Source organism: Propithecus coquereli, unplaced genomic scaffold, assembly GCF_000956105.1.
Source record: "Propithecus coquereli isolate 6110/MARCELLA unplaced genomic scaffold, Pcoq_1.0 Scaffold185, whole genome shotgun sequence".
In the NCBI taxonomy this organism is placed as follows: Eukaryota; Metazoa; Chordata; class Mammalia; order Primates; family Indriidae; genus Propithecus; species Propithecus coquereli.
In genome coordinates, this window is record NW_012143301.1 from 1,273,429 (window position 1) to 1,299,329 (window position 25,901).

The 25,901-nt window shown below is 36.7% G+C and overlaps 1 protein-coding gene across 1 annotated transcript in view; it reads right to left on the reverse strand.

Moving 5' to 3' along the window:
• Window positions 1-25,901, reverse strand: part of INPP4B (inositol polyphosphate-4-phosphatase, type II, 105kDa) — a 480,180-nt gene that overhangs the window by 67,263 nt on the left and 387,016 nt on the right. Inside the window, exons 20-21 of the mRNA XM_012642728.1 lie at window positions 6,731-6,843; window positions 3,240-3,394 (exon numbers count right to left, since the gene is read on the reverse strand). Of these exons, the coding sequence (XP_012498182.1) occupies window positions 3,240-3,394; window positions 6,731-6,843 (268 nt within the window). The remainder of the gene's footprint in view (window positions 1-3,239; window positions 3,395-6,730; window positions 6,844-25,901) is intronic.

Consider the following 25,901-nt stretch of genomic DNA (forward strand, 5'->3'; position numbering starts at 1 on the left):
GTGCCCATCCCCCAGACCAATCACAGCAACAACAAAAATAAACAAATGGGACCTGAACTTTGAATGTGCACCCCAACCCACAAACACACACATCAGCAGAGCCTGGAAACCTTACCAAACTGAATTATTTGAGCACACCCTCTGACCATCCCTGACTGACCACTAACATACACTGGTGCGTGGGCTACAAATCACTGTCTCAGGACATAACTTCAAATATAATTTTAAAAAATGAAGTTGCTACATGGTTCTGAAAAGCAGAAGGCAACAGAATGAATTCCTATGTAGATTTTTATTCATTTATTCAACCACTATTTATATTTATTTAACCCTGGACCAGACACTGTGCTTCACAGCCTGGTTATAACGGTTAATATGATAGATAAGGTTGAAATTAAAGAGTTTGTATTCTAGAGCTACAGTGGACTCTTCAAGGTGCCAGGATTTGGGCAGACCACTCTGGTTTTGCGAACAGTCTTGAACTTCTAAAAGTATATATTTTTATATGATTTATTTTAATATTTTAACTAATAGGTTTGAAGCAAATAGAAATAATTTTGACAGTATTTTATTTGGCACAAAAAATGCCGTTAAAATATAACTGGGAGACCTACGTTCTAGTGCTGGCTCTAGTATTTCCTACCTGAGTAGGCTCTCACAAAACACCCTATAGAGCTCAGTTTGATTATTTATAAGGTAAAATTTCTAAGGTGATGTCTTGATTCTTAAATTTTACGATTATTTGTAAGGACATACAAATGATACATATTAACATCAAAAAGTGTTTATAAAAAAGCCAATTCAAGCTTGCTTTAATGAATTCAATGCTTTCATAACTAGTATGGCATTTGTAAACACAAGCACATTTTTAAAGCACTATTTAAAGAGCTTATTTTCTTAAATGGGTGAAAAATTATATTTGAAACCTTATTTATAATACTTGCCAGCACACTTTATTTTAATATGCAGTATTAGAGTCCAACTTATGTCATAATGTATTTACAAACATAAAACTATAAGATCAGGGAGCAGAGAGAAAGGGATGGGTAAATTCACACCTAATGGGTGCAGTAGGCAATGTCTAGGGATGGCCATGCTTGTAGCTCTGACTTGGGCGGTGCAAAGGTAATTTATGTAACCTCAACGTTTGTACCCTCATAGTATTTTGAAATCAAAAAAAACCGTAAGGATCATAAATAGCTAAATTTTATTGTATCTGGAAGATCAGAATGTTAACATCATGACCCTCGATATTTATTTTTTATTTACTTAATAAATGTTATATAGTGATTATCATGTGCCAAACATTGTTCTTATCACTTTATACATATCAATTCATTTAATCCTCATGACACTCATAAAAAGTGGCTACTATTATTATGTCTGTTTTACAGATGAGGAAATTGAGGTCCCAAGGGGTTGTCTAACTTGCTTAAAGAACTAAGAGGCAGTCAGAGATTAACTTGCTTGTGTGCATTGTGTAGCACATGGCCTGGATTCAAACTCTTCTTACTCCCAAGCCCCATGCTCCTACCTACTCTGCTATGTTGCCTGAGTTTATAAACCTATGAGCTTGTGTTATAAGACAGAATACCCAAGGAGGGAAATGAAAGCAGTCATTACAAAAAGCATACATCTTATTTTCTTACATGCACAGCAATCAACAGAGTAGCCAGGATATGGAAGTTAAGACTTTTAGTGTTTTTAGATTAAATTTCTAATGCCTTATTTTAACAACTCAAAAACAAGACGTAAATGTTGTCATAAGCAAATGTGTTGCATATATAACATCAATTCCACATAACCTTATGCAATACCGAAATATGTCATTTTATAGTTTAACATATGTAGGACAGATATGTCCCTTATTTACCTGTCTGGAGGATTATCTTTCTAATTTAATGGTGGTCTCCTCTCTCTACCTTAAATAAACAGGCACCAATCTCACCTTCCAGAATATTAGTTAGATAAATTGTTTTAGTCCCATGGTGCACCTAGCCTATAATACCATGCACTCTTGCTTTCCTCACCAAACACATTTGTATTTGTATCCATATTGACATTTGAATTCTTTTTCTGCACATTAGAAGATTTTATACTCAGATTCTGCATTTACTTTGTTAGCGCTGAGAGATTATTTTTGAAAGAAGTTTTTTATATCAATTGAATGTGTTTTATATGGCTGAGATGTTCATGTCAGGCCTCCAAGACATCCTCATAAACTTATCAAAAAATTATGATAGAACTCCACTGAACAATGAAAATGCCAAGAGACATGAAATGGGATAAAATAGAGGACTTCAGAAACCTCTCATTAGTGAGAAAACATACAGGCATGGAACAAGCGCAGGCAAACGTCGACGTCTCCACTGAAAGACTGCAGCCATTAAAAGTGCAAGCTAATGGCATGCCAGTAAGAAGATGCCCTCTCTAGTGCATCACATGACATTCATTTCTGGACACCTGGAACCTGTCCCACATTGCCTGGTGTGCTTCTGAGCCAGTCTTTATAGCAAAGAGATGATTTTGCTTAACTTTTTAATTAACGTGTGTCCTTGCTGATAGACATTTTGAATAAGGCAGTTTTTCCTTCCCATTATGGCTTAGACTTTAGATTTAATTACTGTGGAAATGAATCAAGAAACATAACTTCAGGCATAGCATTTTAAATGTCGGCAGAGTAACAATGTTAATTCTCTATTTTAAAGTATCCGTGTCATTCCATCTTTATGCTGAGTGATACGAAAATGATTTTAGGAAAGAGGTTACTGACCCAGAGACCGTTCCCAGGCCGTGGGGAAGAACAACTGTTAATTGAATCTGAAAAGGCTGTGTTTGGAAAATGACTTGGATTTATTTTGTGCATACTTGTAACTACTTATATGTCAAGAAAATTTGCCCTTCAGGTGCTATATGTTCAGGGCCCTTAAATTTGAGCTAATGAGATAATGAAATATCATATATAATCATGCATATCATCAAATGTGTGCATGGGCATTTTCTTTTATTGCCTAAAAATGAGTGGAAGAATACAGACAGAAATAAAATTACTGCACAGGTAGAGATAAAAGTATTTTATCCCTCGCCTCATGAGCTATAAGCCGCGGAAATACAGCAAAGTTCCTAAATATTTAGTCTTCCAGTAAAATAGATATTTTTGAAAAAACAAAACAAAAAAAAACTCAAAATGACCTTAAAAGAAAAAAATGTAAAGACATATGGAATAATGGAATAAATACCTTCTCATGCAATCCAATGCTCGGATAAAGAAGTCCTTGTGCAACTGGTGCTCATCTCTCAAGATTGAGCACTGCTCAAGCGTCACCGACATCGAAGTCCTGTCTTTGGCACTTTTGCAACAGGTGAAACGAATACCGTTGAGTTTGCGACAAATCTGTAACACACGTGTTGAAACGGTTATTGTTCATTTGTAGATCACTATAAAGTGTTGGCCTCCTCCAAACACTTCTAAGCTAAATACACCAAATATGACTTGGTTTATGTTAATCATAGTCAGTTGTTTCGATCTGTCCCATCAATGTAAGAACATTACCTTTTCATTTCTAAAGCCAGTGCAATAGATCTATTTTACTTAGTTCCTTATACATGAGGCCCGGGACTGTTGAAGTCATGAGAGGTGTGAAATATCCAGCAGGAGTAGTGCTACCAAAGTGGGCGCCTGGTCTGCAATGGATGATGATGATAACAGTAGTTTAGGAATAACAACTTAATTGTAAAGGGGGAAAAATCCTATATTCACTGGATCAGACACTTGCTTTGAATCCTAAATAGTGGATATTCCCATTTTACATTTACAAAACCTTTGCTAGTCTTGGTTTTGTATTATGAGATTGTAAATGTCCACATGGTGCCGCCTCACGACAGATAAGGGCACCGCTCACCAACACGAAGAATGGCAAAACTAAAAATGGCCACTGTTTACTGCACATCTACTGTGTACCAGGTACAAGGCTAAGACATTTCATAGATTTTCTCTTTTAATAAACTTCACAGGAGCCCTAGAGGAAGGTATGATTATTCTCATTCTATAGGTGAGGAAACTGAGGTTTTAGTAGGTTAAGTAATTGTCACATAACAGAACAGAACCAGGATGCAAATACAGATCTGCTTAAGTTCAAGGACCAAGTCTTTAAACTTCTGTTACGTTCTGTTTCTCTCTCTAATTTTTTCTTTTTGTTATTCTGATTTAATTCAGAGAAGAACCACTGAGCAGCAATACTCTCTCATCTCACTGCCTTATGGCTACTAGGTGAATCACTTCATTCCTTTCTCTTCTATCCACTGCAGGGTTCTGATGTGAGATACCAATAATCAACCTCAGCAGCACAATGCTAATCAAGGTACATTTAAAATGAATCTGATGTGATATAACAAAGGCCTGCTTTATTGTCTGTCACTAAGGAGGCCTTAAAAGTTGCCCAATTTGAGGAGGAAGTATAATAATGCAGTTTATTAAGGACTTTTACCATGATTTAATTGTGATTCTGATACTTAAACCAGGATTTATACATTCCTTTATTAATTTAGAACTTTGGCACTTTCTATTTCCAACATAAGTGACTAGAGAAATGTGAGGGCATGATTTCACCATATAATCATTTTACATCTAGAAAATTCTAACCTTTCAAATAAACAATATGTCATTTTTAAAAAAAGCTTGACTGCATTCATAGTAACAAAACAGACCGGAATGTCTACTTATGGGTATAATTTTTCAAGGGAATTAATATTCTTCAAAATTTATTGTTAATATTATACACACCTATCCTAGTTAGATGATTTAGTATTCTAAGTTTAAAGTCAAGTGGAGGTGGGCCAATTTCATCAGAGTAGACAGGCTGGGTCTTGATTTCTGAATTACCACTTGAACTATATGGGTTTGATTTTATACACCTGATTGGTATTTGGCCTCTTTAAATTCTTATTTGTACTATTTACATACAACAAAGACAAAATCAAGTAACTTTATATTTTTCATTTAGAATGTAAAACATTAACAAAAGCAGTATTTCATTACATAGATGTAAAGAAGAGAGAAAAATGAAATAGAAACATAAATAAAAGATTTTTGGAAAATGTCAAAAAGTGTTTCTAAGTTTCTTCACTTTAAGGGTATTGTTAAGGTCTTTGGTTTAAAAACAGGATATTGAAACTGAAGTATCAGCCTACAGAAACTCTACTAATCATCCATTCAATGGTAAGTTGTGAGTAAGCCATATTTAGTCAGTATATACATTTTGGAAAAAATATTTTAGAAGTGTATGAGAGTTGCAGGAAAACTATTTTATATATGCAAATAGAAAATTGAATATACAAAGAGAAAATGTGCATGTGTGTTTGCACATGTGTATCCTTAATTTGTCTATTTACATAACTTCATAATATGTATATAATCACATATTTATATATTTCTAAATTGTCAGATGCCTTGGTAAATGATCAAACTACCTTTATGCTATTATCTTATCAGTAAAATATAAAACATAATTTATGACTTACTACCGTGAAATTTTTTTTTAGAATTAACAACCATAGTAGTCTTTGGAGAGACAAAGAGAAGACAGAATGGGAAAGAACTTTTAAAAACAATCTTTATGTAATGCAGTATGGTGCTAAACGGGACCAGTGTAAATGAGCTTCTGAAAGCAACATTTCATATTGTTACCTTTGATATTCTTCCCTGGGGCTTCAAGAAGGCATGAAGGGAAACTAAAGCAGCTTTCTACCGCCTTGCTCATGGTAAATTATTTTATATAGTCTCATGGTAAATTATCTATTCCTTTTTCCCAAAAGAGAGTAAGTAATACTGGATTATAATTGAAGCACTGGCAGTAAGGGAAAGGTTTTGTTTTAAATGCTACTGGTAGAGAACAAATAGAGTATGCTAGAAGCTTGGTTAACCTGAACTCCAAATTATAAGAGTAACACTGAGCAAACTATAAACATGGTGTTTATCATAAAGACCAGCAGTGTTTTCTTCCTGATGAAAGGATGCTTTCCTAATAAAAAGATCATTGGGTCTGAATGTGTAACAAAATTTATACAAATCATATGAGCTATGCTTCAATGGTTGCCAGAAAGAGCTAAAAAAAAATACAGGCATTTCTCCCTCCCTAACTCTTGTAGAAACTCAGGGTGGGAAAGCAGGAAGATCTTCCACCCTGAGGGTGCTGTCAAATGAGAAAGAACTCTACAAAATACGGCCCATTACCCCAAGAAAAATTCATCAGTAATAAATTCAATGCCAATATCTAAATTAACAAACACATTTATAAGCTCATTAGCTGAACAATATGTCCAGGAGCCTTACTGAAGCTGTAAGAGATCTGATAACCACATACTGTTGAAGCCATATGTCTCTAGAACAGCAGTTAAAAATCCTGGTTGATATTGGCAACTGACATTGCAACCTGAAATATCGAGAAAATCACAGACACTTCATTTTAACCTCAGAGTGCCAAACACATCCAGGGTTTAGGAGAATAGCCAATGAGTGAGACCTTTTCTTATTGACTGCACCTCCTTCCATCTTATGTTCTGGTCTATTGACAGAGCTACCAACAAGAGTGAAAATGCCTAATCCCCTGGGTAATGGAGGATGACACTTGGTAACCCGAAATGCAGAGGTTGGACCCTGCAGGGCGGAGAGCTGATGATGCCTGCTGGTCACGATGCGGCAGGAAGTAAGATTTGACATGAGAGTGCTCACCGTTGCAGCCAGCCACATAATTTCCACATTCTTTCTTTTTTTGGCTTGGATATTTTGATGGAGATTTTCTAGTAATCCTTTTAAATCATTTTGTTCTTGAAAATGTGAAATGTCTGAAGGGAACAAAAAAGGAAAAGGAAGGAGAAAAAAAATGAAATAATGTTAGCATTAAACTGCCCATGGAGTTTTCTTCAATGTATTTGCAAATGCAACTTTTATAACAACAACTGTCATTTGGAGCATAGAATATCTGAGGATAACCATACTCGTTAATCCCTCTAATTTTATTCTTTACTTGGAAATATGCTTAAATTCCCCCCATTCCCTATTCTATATAATGGTGGCGATGTCAATTGGTCATACAGTACTATTTTACCAGCAAGGGAAACATTTTTGATGAAGATGATGGCTGCTTCCTCACATTAACCAAAGCATAAGACATAGATGTCACGAGATAGAACCCTCCATTTTTTTTTTTTTTTTTTTGAGACAGAGTCTCACTGTGTTGCCTGGGCTAGAGTGCCGTGGCGTCAGCCTAGCTCACAGCAACCTCAAACTCCTGGGCTCAAGCAATCCTCCTGCCTCAGCCTCCCGAGTAGCTGGGACTACAGGCATGCGCCACCATGTCCGGCTAATTTTTTCTATTTTTAGTTGTTTGGCCAATTTCTTTCTATTTTTAGTAGAGACGAGGTCTCGCTCTTGCTCAGGCTGGTTTCGAACTCCTGAGCTCAAACAATCCGCCAGCCTCGGCCTCCCAGAGAGCTAGGATTACAGGCGTGAGCCACCGCGCCCAGCCGAACCTTCCGTTTTTTTTTCACTGAGTAGCTAGTCTGAATCAAGGGAATATATTAAATGGAACATCTTGGGGGCGAAGGGAGAAATATGAAAGTTTGAATAAAAAAAACATGAAGTCAGTTTTCATACAGCAAGTTTCTTCAACCTCAGCATTACTGACGTTTTGAATCATTTAACATTTTGTTGGGGGGGAGGGGTGGGAGAGCTACACTGTGCATTACAGGACGTTTAGCAGCAATCCTGACCTCTACCGTTTACATGTCAGTAGCATCTTTCCCACTGTGACAATAAAAAATGACTTCAGACATTGCCAAATGTCCCCTGATGAAAAAATCTACCCTGGTTGAGAACCACTGAGGAGCACAGGTAAGACATGGAAAGAGGAACAATATGAGGCAATGAGATAAATGGGTTGGGAGCACTGGTTGCTCAAGTATCTACATACTAACATCTAAAGCATGGGTAATAAATAGCGTACATTTTATATTAAACCCGAGGCAACGCATATTATGACACAAATGTTCCTGAGACTTCGTGAGATGGGATTAAAGGTTAGAATATAGTGACAGAAACAAAACGGTGTCCTGAGTGGTTGAGTTAGTGCTATATAGTATGAAAATACATTCTAATGTAAATCCACAAAATGATGATGAATTCCTGAGAGCTTTTACTTAGGCTCAAACTGAAGCTTTAAACTAAGGTTTAAAAAGAGGAGAAGTCATTTAAAAAGAGGAGAAAATAAATAAGAACCACAGACTATTCTTAAGTATATACCCAGTACACTGAAGAAATAGATGACATATTCCTGACTCGGATCACAAAAAACTGACACAAATGAGCTTTAGTAGTAATGAGGCTTTATGCTTTCCAAATTTGTACCAGATGTTTCATCTTAGCAAAATAATGTATCTGAGTAGTTCTTGATGTTAGCTCCAGAAAAGAAAGGAAATATCCCAATGCACTCTATCTATCAAAGAGCAGAAGTTGTTGGTAAAGTGGAAACTTCCATTGAAAATAATCATACATCATCTTGGATTTTATGACCACAGACTAGAGGAAGGTTGGGTGCAATTCAGATATATACCCTATGTTAGGGAGGTGAGATTCAAAATATCCATATAAAATGTATGCCTAACTCCACTGTCTCAGTTCCTAAAAGGGAAAGCTGTCAAAAGCGAAATCCTTACTTTGTAACTACAGATGATTCACACAAGGAAGAGAAAGTTTGATAAAACTATCACATTTCTGGGTAGAAGACTCTTTAACGTACAGGAATTTTAACATGACACAGTCCACAGGTAAAGAGAAGAAGGCTGAATGCAGAATGCCATAAAGGGAGTTTTAAAACCAGCTCAGGACTCTGTGGCTAATCAAAGAAGGTGAGGACAATAATGGTGCTCTTTAATTTATAGTCATGGCATACAAAGAATAAGAAGTCAAGTCCACCATCACTGCTTTTAATGTTGATAAATGGCAACCCAAACAAACCCAGGGTAATCCATAAATTAGAATTATAAGCAGCCATTAAAATTATGTGCAGGTATATCACTGACACAGAAAGTGTCCTTGACATTGTTGAAAGGAAAAATTGGTCTTGTTAATGAATGTATTCATATAACATTTTGTGTGAGCACGTGTATGTGTGTGTGTACACCTGTGTATATGTTGACCTCTCTCTGTATAGGTATAGAGGCAGAGCAAGATATTGGTTTAGATATTAACAGTGGTCATCTTTAGGATGTAGGATTTGGTGTAATTTTTCAAATACCTTTTTATATCACTTAGAATGAGCATGTATTGCTTTTAAACAATAAAGTTATTTTAAGAGCAATGGAGAACAGAATGCATGTATGAGAAAAAGAAAGAACCTAAATTATTATGATATCATATAAAGACCCAATTTCAAAATTTCCACAGTCTAGTAGGGTGGGATAGATATTGAAACTATTAAGTGCAAAAAACTGTACTGTGGACTATGACACAATCCAGTAAAGACACGGGTTCAAGGGAAGGAATGGACAATTCTGTAAGACTAGGCGGGTGTGGAAGGGCATCTAGCAAAGTTAATGCTTTGTGGCTACTGAGCATTTGAGACTAAGGAGAAAACAGCAGCAGCATGGAGACAGGAGGCGTACTACTGAAACAGGGAATGTGCAGCTCACAACATCCTGGGAGTGGATAGTCCCGGGGCAGGATTCACGAAGGGTCTGATCTGCTATGGTGGGCAATCAGGGCAAAATGGGAAAAACTGGTGAGTTTTAAATGGAGTTGACCATATCTGTAAGATCCCTGAGCTTCTTCCTAATGTTAGCTTGTACAAATGGCTTTCAAACGTTCTAAAAGCAATACAGAATAAAAAGTTTAATGCAGGATGAACAGATTTGGAGAGGTAATGTACAACAATGTGACTATAATTAACAATACTTTATTGTACATCTGAAATTTTCTAAGAGGGTAGATCATAAGTGTTCTCACCACAAGTACACACAAAGAAAGCGATAACTATCTGAGTTGGTGGATATATTAATTAGTTTGATTATGGTGATCATTTCATAATATATGTATATTAAATCATCAAATTGTATACCTTAAATATATACAATCTTTAATTGTCAAATATACCTTAATTTAAGAAAAGAAAAAAGTACACAACATCCTACAGTACTCACACACTCACACCTCCCTCTGAAACAAAAATTTTATAAAATAATATTTATCGTTAGTGTATACATTATGCACTAAATGTTTTTTGTTCTATTTCATATTCCTTAAAAAATTTCTGGTCTCAACACACCAAATTTATTTAACAATCCTGAGGATCAGCCTAAAAAATTGCAAAGCACTGATTTTGAACAACTCCATGTCCAAGATGCCTAAGCGACCGTTTCACAAGGTTTATAGTCAGAGGAAGAGTCAAGCCTAACACCTCCTCTCCCAACTCTTGCTCAGTAATTTCTTCCAAATTTGTGTTGGTGTCTTCTCAACTAATGGTTCTGAAAAATAGCTCTGTTATTAACACAACAGACCAACTCCTTTAGAATGCTGGGACTCCAGAACGAAGCTTAATGATTTATCAAAATTATTTAGTTTCATCGTTGACTTAGAAAAAATTTTTAGTAAGCTATTCTAAATAAACTATAAGGCTGCTAAATGTAAATAAAGCCATGGGGCATCCTTTGCCCATTCCCACCCAATCAAGATGGTGCTTTAGAATAGACAGAAAAGATGTCTCCTAAAAATTTCACACCTTCTCCCATGGCATGATTCTTAAAAGGAAGTCATTTTGATGTTTAAATTTTCAGGCCACTACTTCTATTTCTTGCTTTATTCAGAGCCCATCCCTGTCAAACCAACACTGCAGGCCACAGACATTCAGGTCTGGTTCAGAAAAGGGGAATAATTAGTAATGATGTGTTAACAGGTGAGGTGTCAAGATGTAAGGATAGATCCTGATATATCAACTGAAAACCATGGTATACACACAACATGTATTGGTTTTAGGCTTAGATTGTGTCTCCTCAAGTATAAATATAACCAGTAAGTTTTGTTTTTGCTACTTACTCCAGCATTACTCTAACATCAAATTTAGATGGGGCAATTGAATTTGTATTCATATCTCCATAAGAGTATTCTTTTTTTTCAAATGTGGTTCAAGAAAGTAATCAGTGGTAAAAGTTACAATAATGTTCATCGCATTATTGTTTATAATATTAAACAGCAAAATCCCTTTTAAATGTTCATAAAGATAATGGATAAATTGTTATATATTCATGCAATGCAATATCATACAATGTGTAAAATGAATAAACAAGTGCTATATGTGTCAGCATGAATATATTACAAAATTATGTTGAACAAAAATGCAAATTGTGGGAGAATTCATATAAGGTAACAACAATAATATATGTTTAAGTATGTAAAACTGTACCATATTTTTATGGATATATACATATAGAGTAAAAATGTATATGAGCATGTAAAACATCAAATTCAGGGTATTGATTTTCTCACAGAAGGAGAGGGTCAGGTGTGGGAACCTGGAGGGGTACAAAGGGAGCTTTCACATTATCTATAAATATTTGTTTCTTGCAAAAATTATGAGACTAAGTAATGGGTTCCCAAGTGTCTGTTATTCATGATTTGTTCTTTCTGTTTGCTTGAAACTTCCATAATTCTTTTTAAAGAAAGCACTGGGCCAAGATTCCAGGAAAATGATTTTTAATGCCAATTCTACCCCTGCTTTGATGTGCAGTCTTGGGCGAGTTGCTTAACCCTCTGTCCCTATTTTCTCAACTGCAAAATGAGGACAATAACCTTGTCATGCTTCATTGATTTGTAGTGGAAAACAATTAATAAAAGTCTTGGCAGAAGAAGCTACCTTATTAAATTCTGTGTCAACTCTGAAAAACAGTGGAAGGTATTAGCAGCACTTTAAAAAGTGCATAGCCTGAGATGGGAAGATTGCTTTCTCAGGAGACAGTTGGAATTTATCCAAAGTCACAGTTTCCTCGCACACAAGGGACATACACCCATCACAAACATTCACAACCTCAGTGATGGCTCTCCCACCACTTCCCAAGGGAACACAATAGCCAAGATGAGAGTCCCTTTTTAGGACCTGTTTTCTCCTTGTGTCATCAAGTGGAGTTTCTTCAACAAGAGTTCTGAATATGACATTGACCTGAATCAAAGGCAGGGTGCTGACCAGTACACAGGAAAAGGACCACGACTTTTCAGATGATTGAACTGTGATGCCAATGACACGAAGGCAGTGGCTTCATTCCCTTATGGTCAAATGACTTTATGCCGCCAGAAAGTGTTCCAAGATGAAATGGAAATTGCACCTGCCTTCCCAGCACCTAATCCACTCATTTCCCACTGAAGAGTAGATATAAAACTTACCTGGGATCAATTACACTCCCACTCTGAAGTCAACTGGTATAGTCCATACTCCTTGAAATCATGACGAGTTCAGAGATGAGCATGATCTAAGCCAATCGGAACTGAACTCCGACCTCAGCAATTGTTTTAAGGGTATGCAAGTGACCTACGCTGCTGCAGTCCAGCGAAGCTCATGAAGAGGGCAGGAAGCTCTCTTTAGCCCTTAGGTTGAGCATGTGGAGCTCATGACAGCCATTTTTGAGTCAAGAGGGGAATGGATGCAGGATAAAGCCAACATACTAAGAGCAGCAGAGGGAAAGATATATTTATAATAATACTCTGAGTCACTGAACCAACCCTCTCTTAAAGCCTGCCTCCCAGCCAGAATTTTCAGTTATGTTAATCAATAAATTTTCTTTATTGTTTAAGCCAGTTCGAGTTAGGGTTTTTATCACTTGCAACTCAAGGCATTCTAAGGTGAATAAATTGTGATATATGCATTTTTAACATTGACCAGCCATATTGCCAATGTTTACTGTTGAGTTAGAGTGATGAAAGGACAAATAAGTATTTCTGGAGAGCAGCAAATTAATCATGTCTAAGTGATGATTTTAAAACATGGTCCCACATTCTTTGACACTCCTTCTATTGAGAGGCAGAATCTATGTCCCCTCACAGGGTGGGCTCGTGACTGTTTTGACTAATAAAATATGGTACAGGTGATGCTGTGTAGCTTCAGAGAACAGGTCTTAATTAACCATATAGCTCCTGCCTGGTTATCCTCTTGGAACTTTGCTTTCTGTAATCTTCTTTTTAGATGCTCCCTGTAAGAACCCAGCCACTGTGCTGGAAGAAGCCAAAGCCACATGGAGGGTCTTGTTTAGGTGCTTTAGTCAACAGCCACAGCTGAGCCCAGCCTCTAAGTCAAGCTGGCCCGGGTGCCAGAACGTGAGCACAGAAGCCTCCAGATGCATCCAGTTCTCAGCTAGTCAAGTGACCCCCAGCTGTTCTTCTTTCCATCTGAGGTCACAGATGTCATGTGGCAGAGACAAACCTTCCCCACTTTCCCTGTCTGAACATAGAACTCACAGAATCCGTGAGCAGAGATGAAATAATTCTCATTTTATATCAGGGCAATAAATACAAAGAACAACTACAATAAAAACAGCTTAGAAGGGCCTGTTTTAAGTGTGAACAAATTAACATACGAAGAATGATGTTTTCAAAGTTCCCTCTGGTTAGTACTGTATTCTGTAATATCAAGTCTCTTCTATAATTAATTCTAAAATAATTAAAGTTAATCCTACTAGCAAGCAAACAAATGCAATTAGGTAAAAGCCATGAGATGTCTTAAAACTGGAAATTATGTTCTTTTAGATGATATAAATTATTCAAAATATAAAAAGACAAAGCTGCACTGAAACCTACTTTAGTTAAATTGTATTTCCAATTTCCTATTTGTGAAGAAGGCAATGCAACAAATCAAATATCAAAATTCCAACCTGGTCAGAGGTTGATATTTTTGAGCTACACACTTTTAGTGTTTCCTCTTAAGTGAATTTCAAGGTCACATCACCCATAGCAAAGGGGAAAAAAAAAACAAACTTTAAAAGCAATTGATAAAATATATTCAAAGCAATGTATTTAAAATCCTTTGAAATTTCCTCAGACATCAGGGGGCCATGGGATGTGGTGTGCAGGGAGAGGAATAGAATTATATTCATTTTTCCCGTTTTTGTTTTTTTTTAAAGAAAGCATGCATAATTTGATTTCAAAATCTCTAAACAATTTAAAGTCATGTCAAAGGTTGAAAGACGATTTGTAGTTAAGTGGCTCTTCAACATCTAAATTCTCATCTCCTCAAGATGCCCAAGACAGTTTGATGCATAAACAACAGAGCTGCGTGGGAAAGAAAACTTGTGAGAAGAGGTTCACACAGTCTGTCTTCTCATCAGCTAGACTGAGCCGAGTGGACAGCTACTTTTGCCTGTGCGCAAGCAGCCTGGGTCCTGGCACCAACAGGAGTTGGATGCCATCCTTCTTTTTACCCAGGCCAACTTCCAAGTCCCTGCATTTTACCCAAACAATAGCCCTAGTAAGAAAAGAACCTTTGAGAGTATACTCTACATAAAAGTCTGAAAACCAGGGTAAGAACAGATTTCTCGAAGTTTAGGCAGAGAAGGAAAGCAGCTTTTGGGGTGATTTCTGTGCTTGACCTCCTTGCCCATCCAAGAGCCAGACTCCCCGTGAAATGCACCAAGGGTGAATGGCAGCCCTGGAAGGCAGAGACATAACAAGACCTTCTCCAGAAAAGAAGAGCTCACCTCTTCCATGTCCCTCCTCTTTCTGATAATGCGCTGGGAACTGACTGCCAAACTGCAAGAATGACAGAGAAAAAGGGAGATGGTTGAGAAGACTGGGCCCTTTTCCAACAGTCACAGTCTCTGGCTTATCTCTTCAGGCTCCTTGAGGCAAGTAAAAACGAGATCTTAAATGTTTCTTACTATGTAGAATAAAATAAGTCACTCCTGAAGTATTAGGAAAGACAGAAATGAAGCAAAATAGAGGAAGAAGATTATGAAAATAATGCTGCTTTGGAAGGCTCCAAAATGAAAAGGAAAGAAATAATGAGAATATAAAGCCTAAGTTTTATTCCACTTATATGGATCCTTTTTTGACTTGAAATGGTCTTTAGCTTGGTAATCTGAGATACTCATATATTTACAGTTTATTACTAGCCACAAAATTTATTAATCTATAAATGTTTTCAGACTGTTCTTTTCTCACCCACCTGATACAGATAATTTTATCTTTGAGTCTTCAATTCTCCTCCTTACCTGGCTTTCAAGGAGAGTTCTACTTTATCTGAAGTTTTGTGATGCAGAACTGGAAGAATGAAGAAATAAGATGGAAGAAAAGTTGAACTGGAAACAAGAGCCTTGCAGTCGTGGTTTTGGATGGAGGAGAATGGTAAATAAAGAATGAATGCTTGGGAGAGTGCTATGCTACATAACTGAGTGAATTAGAGAGTTGGAAAAAAGTATTTAAAAAGAGAAATCATAGTTGTTAGTTGTCTTTTCTTTGATGTTCAATTGAAGATTGGAACTAATCTGTAGTCACCTTTAATTTTCGATCTGTTTATTGGACATGATACTATGATGAAACTAAATTATAGGAGACCCTGGAATCAATTCAGGTCAAATTCAGATATTTATTTCCAAAAGGGATCATGAGTCTTAAGATTTTTAGCATCCATCTTACTTTGTACTGTGGGATTATGGAACTTATTCTAACAGTGATGATTTCAGGAGCTCATCTATAGGGGTATTCCAGGAAGAAAAAATATGCTTTTTTTAAAAAACTTATCAGAGACTCAGTGATTTTATGAAAAAATTCAGAAAAGTCAATATGGATTTGAAAGATTACAGACAAGATGGAGAAAAAAAGAGGCTACTGGCCGGGCGCGGTGGCTCACGCCTGTAATCCTAGCACTCTGGGAGGCCAAGGAGGGCAGATCGTTCTGAGCTCAGGAGTTTTAGACTAGCCTGAGCAAGAGCGAGACCCCGTCTCTACTAAAAAATAGAAAGAAATTGGCCAAACCACTAAAAATAGAAAAAAAAAATTAGCTGGGCATGGTGGCACGTGCCTGTAGTCCCAGCTACCTGGGAGGCTGAGGCAGGAGGATCGCTTGAGCCCAGGAGTTTGAGGTTGCTGTGAGCTAGGCTGATGCCACGGCACTCACCCCAGGCAAGAGAGTGAGATTCTGTCTCAAAAAAAAAAAGAGGCTACTGAATAGAGAAGAGATGAAGGTTGGTTCAAACTGTAGGAAGAGCTTCACAAACAAATTTAACTAGATTGATAAGTTGACTTGTTTGTACACAGAAGAAATATAACTCTCTTGAGAAACTCAAAGTATACTATAATCATTATCTTAATCATATTCTAACATTCATAAGTGCAGTGTGACACCTTTTCGTCACAGAAATTGACAGTGGAAATATTAACTTCCTTTCTCTGGTGAGATAATGGTAGAATGTACTTTGAAGTACAAGGTATGTACATGTTAATTATTCTCCCTTGGCTGAGAATGAAATGCAGGCATTCAAAACATCAAGTGACTCACCTAAGTGAGCTTTCAATTGAATTCATGTCTTTTGATTTCACGCCATTATGTGCTGTCTAACTAGACTGGTATACTGGGAGGCCAGCCAATGTTCAATGAGTGGAGAAATCTGCAATGCAAACTTAGACATTCTAAAAGGGTAAGAGCCCCAATGAAAAGGAAAGAATGAATAAAATGTAAAGATGATTGAAGGGCAACAAATCTAAGGTTGTACCTAATTATATTACAACAGAATAGGGCTAACTAAAAGATTTGATGGATCTAATTTGTGAAGATTACCAAGTAACAGAAGTTGCAGAGATCAAGGCCTAGTTGGCCAGACAGGTAGACATTTGTATGTTTGTATGTGTGTCTATCTTTATTGCTTGCAGTGCTGTTCATATTCCATACTTTGATCTAGTCAACTATTTAATGGACACTAAAAGTCTATTTCTGTGGTTTTACATGCATTGAGAAAATTAAAATTAAGTATTGTTTTGTCTCACTTTTCCTTTCAAAAAGAAACTGAAGTGCTTCAAAAGACAGCAGACAAAAAAATTCTCTCAATCTTTTTAATGCTAAGAGAACATTCAGAATTTCAAAAGGTAAGTGCATTAGAATTTCTTTGACAATGAGTTAAAAATAAATTTGGAATTATAAGCATGCAATATATATATATATATACACACACACACACACACGCACACACATATATATATAAAACCATGGTTCTGGAAATATTCTAATACATAAACATCTACAACCTTTGGTTTGGAAGCCCTTAGACAGCAATGGTAGAACAGCAGCATAAAAGTAAAAAGAGCACTCAACTGAGAGTCAGAATACGGAATTTAGCACCCGTTCCCCTACTGACTGGGTATGTGAACTTAAAATCTATCCTAGACCCCAAGTTCCTCATAGCAAAAGACTGGGTTGGACTAGGTCAATATTTCTTAAACTACATTCTGAGGGGCACTTATTTAGCAAAATGCTAGTTGGTATTTCATATAAATTTTTGTGCCCCCATGATGAAAAAAATGCTATTTTAAACAAAATTAGTTTTAAACACTATAGACTTGGGTCAGCAAACTATGGCCTACAGGCTAAACCCACCAAGTTCCATGTTTTCATAAATACGGTTTTATTAGAATTCAACCATGTCCATTGATTTACATATTGTCTATGGTTCATTCTGCACTACAGTGGCAAAGTTGAGTGGCTATGATTGAGATCATATGGTCCACAAAGCCTGAATTATTTACTTCCTGGCCCTTCACAGAAAAATTTGGCCAACCATGCTATAGACCTCAGAATTCTCAATGTGATGATGTGAGTTTCAAAATAATTAGAATACATAATCCTTTTATCACTCAATATTTATTAATAGAAATAATATTCTCTGTCATAGTCTAGGCTAGATTAGCTCCAAGATACAATAGCTTTCTATGTTCTCTGATTCTTTAAAACATCCAACTGAATGATCCAATTTATCTCATTCATTCATGCATTTACCAAATATTTATAGAATAGAAATTGATTTTGGTAGTTCGCATATGATAGAGCTGGAGCCCATTCTACTAAGTGAAGTATCACAAGAATGGAAAAACAAGCACCACATGGACTCACCATCAAGTTGGTATTAACTGATCAACACTTAAGTGCACAAATAGTAATAGCATTCATTGGGTGCTGGGCAGGTGGGAGGGGGTGGAGGGGATGGGTATCTTCACATTTAATGGGTGTGGTACACACCATTTGGGGGATGGAAATGCTTGAAGCTCTGACTCGGGTGGGGCAAAGGCAATATATGTAACCTAACCATTTGTACCCCCATAATATGCTGAAAAAAAAAAAAAGAAATAGACAAGGATGCTTGTCCTCCTGGAGCTTACATTCCCGTGATGAGGCATTATCAAGTGAGGTAAATGACATAGTCATGCATGCTAGATGATGATAGAGGCTATGGAAAAAAACAGAGAAGGGGGCCTGGGGATAGGAGACCATAATTTTAAAGAGGGTGGTCAAGAACATCTTTACTGAGAAAGTGACATTTGCATAAAGACTTAGAGGAGGTGGGTGAGTCATCCATAAGTGAGAAAAGCACTTAAGGCAGAGGAACAGCCATTAAAAAAATCTCCAGGAGGCAGCAGAGGCCAAGGTGGGGCAGAATGAGATAAGTGAGGGAGACAGAGGTAGCAGAGGGCTCAGAGGTTCAGCAGGGGCCAGACTGTGCAGGGCTTTAGAGGCCATAACCTGAGTTTTTATTCTGAAAAAAAATTGGAGCACTATTGGAAGAGTTTGGGAAGACACATGATTAGACTTTCATTTTAAAATGGTCACTTTAGCTGCTGTGAGAAGAATAGACTAAATGAAGGGTGAGAGAGGAAACAAAGACACTACGGGGAGGCTGTTGCCATCATCAGAAAGAGAGATAAGAAGGGTTTGCACAGGGTGATAACAATGCAGGGGTGAGAATTGGTGGCATATATTTTGAAAGTGGAGCCAGTTAGATGGACTTGAAATGGGGTATGCAAGAAAGAGAAGAGTCAAGGGCAATTCTATTCTTTTTTCCAAAGCAACTGAAAGATTGGAATTGATATAAACTTAGGTGGGAAAGACTGTAGGAACTTTTTAAGGGCATATCAGGAACAATGATTGATGTGTTGAGCAGGATACAAGAGCTCAGGGATGAGAGGTGGGCTGCAGATGTACAGATAAGGTTGGTAGTTACGGAGGGTATTCAAAGCAATGACGCTGTGTTCAGTAAGGGAGCAGAGTAGACGCCCATGGACTGAATCCTGGGTCACTGCAACATTAGAGGTGAGAAGGATAACGAGGAATCAGTGATGGAGAGTGAAAAGCAGCAGCCAGAGAATGGGAGAAATCCCATAAAAGTGTGGTGGCTTGGAAGCTAAGTGATGAAAGAGGTATATTAATAATAAGTAATCACGTCGAACCTACTGCTTGATCAAGTAAGATGAGGCCAAAACAACTAAGCCTTGGGTTTAACAATGTAGAATCTAGACAATAACAGTTTCAGTGAAGTTATGTGGACAAAGGACTTACTGGGATGGATTTAGGAGAAAAATGGGTGGAGAAAAATTGAAGATAGCCAGCAATCTTCGAATCCTACTTTTATCTGTTTCTGCTGAGACATTTTCAACCTTAAGCTTGTCCTGCAGTATAACATAATATAATATTCTCCTACATTGCCAGTCTCTTTCACTCATTTCTTTTATGTCTGTGCAATGCCAAACATATGGATAATATGTGAAGAATTCCTGAGCCATCAATGTTTCTGAATACACATATGTTGAACTAAAATAAGCAAAATATTTGGATGACTAACTGGATTTTTCACTTGTATATTTGGATGTCTACATAGTATGAAAGTTGAGATGTCTATAAAACAAAAATAATTAGTAAATTAATTATGTATTAGTCCAATTTATAGCTCCTGTTGGAAGGATATTCATGCGTTAATTTAAGAAAATCCTTATATCTTCAAGTTTGTTTAAAATACCAAAAAAAATCTGTAATATTCAGATTATGCTTTGTGTGTAGGAAACTTAGACACACTCACTTAGCTTAACATAATAAACAAAGGTAATTTCACATTGACCAGAATCATCATTACAGCTGAGTTGCTTTACACACACACATTTAACTTAGGTCAATCAACTATAAATGTTTAACAACTATAAATGTTAAACAACAAATAAATAAAAGATAAACAGTTTCAATATTCCGGGCAATTTCACCTTCTTTTATACTCATGCCTAGAGTATAAATGAAATGCAGAAACATACGTTTATAATTCGACGGCGAACTCTGTAACATCTTACAGGTGTAAGCCAGTGGTTCCCAAATCTTACTGTGTAGCAGAACCACCTGGAGGGCTTGTTAAAGCACAAGACGCTGATTCCACGTCCAGATACGGATTTGTGTGAAATGACTCTTGTGTGGGTATCAGGTAGGAGACGTGCTGAGCAGCAAAGGAGTAGATAGTACCGATCACCTGCTGATTTGCTCTCATATCTACCTGCGCCTTTCCCCATTCTGCTTTTTATCTCAGGAAACCTCATTTCCCAGGCTACTTGCCGCCCTCTGACTTACAATTAAGTTCTGGCAGTGAGGAAGCCAGAAGCCGGCGTACTCCTTTCACCATCTTTCTGTCTCTTACAGGTCTCCAGAAGTGGTGTGTCTTCATGACTCCAGCTCCCACTGGGCGACTCCTCCATCCGTGGTACCGGCTCCTGCCACAGTCCCCACCAAGAATCTGGATACATCTGGGTGGCCCCAGCTTTTGTACTCTGATGACTCTACCCCTGACCTATGTCCCTGTAGCGCCTGAATTAGTATCAACTTCTGGCTTTTGCTAAACTCTGGCTGGCTTCATCAACCCCTGCTTAATTTGTAAATTCCTAGAATTCTTGTGTTTCTGACTGGGGCCTGATGAATACACAGCCACTAAGAATTTGGTATTATTTTTTGTTTTTCCACAGTCTAGCCTAGGCTAGCATATTCTGTCTAACTCAGTGGCCCTTCTCCACCTGATCCTGTTGGCAGGTTAATCCGTTCTGGCACAGCCTGACCTCCTCCCTAAAGTTTATAGACAGTGAAAAGGATGTAGGGGTAAAGGAAATATTTGGAAAAGAGAGTAAGGTGATAAGGGGGCAAGTTTAACAGTGCTTTCTGTCACCCACTGTTGAACCTTAGTTGAGAGAATAAAACGATAGCCTTTGGTGTCACTGATCTGTAATGCTGAGAGGCTATCCTAACATTCAGAAAGGGTCTCTCTATATAAATGTGAACTGTTCAGAAGAAATCTGGTATTACCATGTGTAAGAAAATAATAACTTAGAAATTTACTATGCAAACTGGGAGATATTTAACCTCTATCAGAAAGTCTATTTGCTAATCAGAAATACTTAGATTGTTTGAAGACCTTTTGTGGGATGGGTGTGTGTGCGTGTGTGTGTGTGTGTGCGTGTGACAAATCTATCATGTCCCTTGATTCATTTGCCTCACCTCCTTTCCTCATTTTCTAAGTTCAGGTCATTTTCAGAGCCTGTTCAAGTTTGGGAAATCAGGCTCAGGATAGGTGGTAGTTTCTAAAAATAGAGGACTCTGAAAATCAGGGACAAGAAATACCCACCAAGCCACGTTCTGAGAAAGTGAAAGCAGCACATTGAAACCTGGGGCAGCAGTAAGCCACGCTGTGAGTATCGACACGCAAGGATTCCAATATTAGGTACACAGCGGTAAGTGGACAGTTTCAGAGGCGCCCTTTTAGTTTGTGGAGCACTGCCCATCTGTGCGGCACACAGAGCTCGTGCTCTCTGCACTGACTTCATTGCATATTTTCTGGTCTGTGACAGAGCTCATAGAATAATCATCAGCTCAAGGAAATATCCATTTAAGTAGCTTTAATTTTTATTGTTAAACAGAGAAAATATGCAGCTTTTCTCTCTGATAGATGCACCGACTATATACCAATTTATATTCTGTTCCTCAGTGACTTTATCTTTTTATAGTAAAACATACCTGTTAGCATGTGATAGTGACCGCTTCTCCACTCTCCATGGCATGGGACAGTGTGAAGCGTCCAGCAGGGCCCTGTGCTAAAGAAGTTTGCCAAGACCTAGTTCTGATTTCTTCCAGAGCACAGTGTGCTATAACTGTGGTAGCTGGTTTTCTCTTTCTCAGCAATACTCTCATGTGTATCAATTTGTTGATCATACATGGAATATAATTCTGTATGATACCTTGGTAGCTCTGTTCTTTTCATGTCTTTGGAAAACAATATCCAATAATTTCATTCAGGAAAGCATTATCACATATTTGTTCTGGGAAAATCATCTTGATTTACTAGAGAGTTCTCTCCTATGTTCAAAAAACTTGCTACATTTTCAATGGTTGTTTGGCAATATTTTAAAAAACCAAAGTGTTAGATACTAGGGGTGAGTTGACCCTCTCTGATCTAACAAAATCCAATTTTAGATATTCCACATTGTATTTATAGTTAAGCTCTTCTTTTCCACCTGCTTCTGGAAAATCCTCTCATTCGCATGTTGACTTGTCCCGGTGGAGTCCTTTTACTTTATATAAATTTCACATTATTTTGAGTTTTAATATTTATTATAATTTTCATAATTTTATGCTGAGTTGAACCAGCTTCGTTCCATTAATCTATTTTTAAATGAGACCTAAGATAAATCGAAACACTAAAAATGGGAAATGCTAACTGAAAATATAAGTTCACAGGACACAGAATACTTTAGCTTCAATAAATTGTATCCTGTTAACTAAATGTTAGTTTGGTACAATTAAATATCAGAGTTCTTGACACACATGCACAGCCTTTATGCATCATATTTAAGAATTACATTTTAATAATTATGCTAAAATAATTTAACAGGCTACCAGGGAAAATCATGATTGATCTGATTTTTAAAGTAAAAAGGATGTGAATGAAATCTTTTTTTGAAGCTTTTTCCTCTGAAGCCACCAGAGGACATTGGGAGATGTGAGATTCAGTGTTGGACCAGCAGGGGTCTGAAGGCCAACCCCAAACTACCCTTGGACACTTTCAAAAACTTTTATCAACCTTGAAAAGTTAAGCGTGATATTTTGCCAGAATTCTCCAGGTCTTAAAGGGAACTCAACCAGGCATGGTGGGCTTTGTTTTTTTTTTTTTTTTTTCTTCAAGGCAGAATACTACTCTTTCCTCTGTCAAATAATGTTCAGTCTCTGTATCATACAGAAGGCCTAGTCCTCTGCTCTTTCTTGGGGCTCCTTGTTGGCTTTCTGGTTCATTCCAGGAGCCTGATCATTGTTACCTTCTCTGGAACCTCTCAGCAGGATCAAGAGTAGGTCCTACATCCACAGCTGCCACCCTGAAATCTCCAGCAGTCTTTAACCAGGCATCGACCTCCCATCTTGGAAAAGTAAAGAGAATCCGGGAAGAACTCTCTCACTTGATTCGATTGCCTTTGGCCTATTTTTTTTTCTTCTTTCATTTCTCTCTTTGTATTCACTGTTAAGTTTCCTAAGAGAGTGGCTTTCATTTTGTCTCTCTAATTATATAACACGTATTCTGTCCTCAAATGCCTGTACTATGGTTTCATTCCATGCTTTTAATTAAAATGACTCTATCAATTGTCATCAATTATTTATAACCACCAAATCAAACAGCTTCTCTTTAATCTTCATTCTTCTTCCTTCGTCAACACATTTGATATTCTTGCTTACCTCCTCCTGGATGGTATTCTTCTCATTTATCTTATTTGCCTCAATCTTGAATAATTGCTCCATTTTTTTGTGGGTTCCTTAGTCCTCCTTTCCTTATACTCATGAATATTCTCCTCCTATAATGTATATTTTCCATGTGGACTACACAGAAAACTATTCAAATAGTTCCTTTTAAATTCATGATCCATAAAATATTAGATTCTCATCCTATTTTCCTATTTTTGCAAATGGAAAGAATGTATAAGATGTCTTATTTTTCTAGTGCAGAAATAAAATCTGCAGCAATGGGGCATAACCACACAACAAATGTCACAAATGATCAAGTAAGAAAGTAAAACTTTTTGAACATCAACAAAAACACTAAATTATTTAGAAAAAGGATCAACACTCCAAAATAGCAACTATTATTCTGGAAAGACATTTAGAATTGATGTAGATTATTCCTTGATTACATTGAGTCATTAAATTGTAAGCTACTAGGGGCATAGTCCATATCTTACTCATCTTTCATTATCCATAGTGATTAGCACAGAATTTTACACATAGTATGTTCTCCACCAACGTCTGATAAATTGAATATGAGACTTCCAGTAAAAAGTGCATACACACACACATGCACAGACAACATTCTACTTATCCTCATTACGAACCTAAGATTTTTTTTCTAAAAAGTATTTTGCATGCAATTTTTATTGCTGTAGTTGATGAAATACTATACATAACACAGGGATGTCAAATATTGTGGAAAAAGTTTAGAACAGTAAAAGAAGCCCCACTTGCTTTTCCTTCTTAGCACACAGTGCTAGACAACCCACTCTTATAGTGCTTATAGAGGAGTCAATAAGTGATACTATTCCAATAGACCAGTATGGCAATATCCTTCTCCTTTGTTTTGAATAAAATGTAAAAGATATGGACATTATTATTAAAGAAAGGACAGCGAGTTTACATGTAATACATTGACGGTTGGTCCCTCTTCCCTTAGGGATGAGAGGACTACAGAAGTGCTTTATTTGCTCACTCCTTCTACCAAAGTCAGGAGCCCCAAATCATGTATGAGATGTGATGGCAACTTTAAAACACAGAGCAGTTTGTACCAGTGATTTACGGATGTGCTATTTCATTTTGTTTTACTTCTAACACAAAATTTAAGTGTCTTCATGCTTTAGGTGGACATGAAAGGACACTTGAGAACATCTGAGGTTATCAGACCCAATGGGAAAATCAGAGCAAGAAGAAAGAAAAGCACTAATGACTGCCACACTGCCGAATTGTAAGTAACTTGTTAAAAAAATCACAATATCCAAGTTATAATGAGCTCCTTTTCATTAATTACCAAAGAAAATAGTTTTGCTTATATTATTAACTTTTCAGGTAATTGACAAATTTAAAATTCAAAGTATGCTGACAGCTAAAGAATCTCCATATAATTTCATTTTGGCAAAAAATAATATTTGGTGTGCAATAAAATAAGATAAAATATAATTTAAGAACTGTAGGTAATATTTTCTAATTATCCATATGTGGGGATACATTTGCCATTATAGTATTTTGATACAACATTCATTAGGTTATGAAAAGACCTAAATACTCTGGCACCTAAGATATGTCAAACTAAGTATCACAGTATAAACCAAAGAGCAAATTACCCATGATTAGATAACGAGTAGTGACAAGCATACCTTGATTATAACTTTTGATTTAAAATATTACAGTATTCCCTATTTTTATAAAAACCTAGTTTCTTATCATTATGAATATCTAAGTATTTCAACATATTTATACTATTTATAGAACTCCACATATATTCCTAATTCTCAGATTTTGGACTGCTCAAATGTCATGTGCTTAATTGCTTAATAGTGTGGGGAAAAGAAAAGCAGAACTGAACAATGTCAAAAAAAATATTTTGGAAGTGTAAAACACATTTCTCTAGGCCTTAACTTTTTTGCATAAAGTATTGCAATAAGTATATTCAAAAAATTGGTTCCTTCATTTATATTACTTAATATTATTTTGTATAACTTTTATTCTACTTGATTGTCTCCTTATATATGTATGATATGTCTGATGTATCTTATATATGGAGACTTAAATCTTTTTTTTTTTTTTTTTTTTGAGACAGAGTCTTACTCTGTT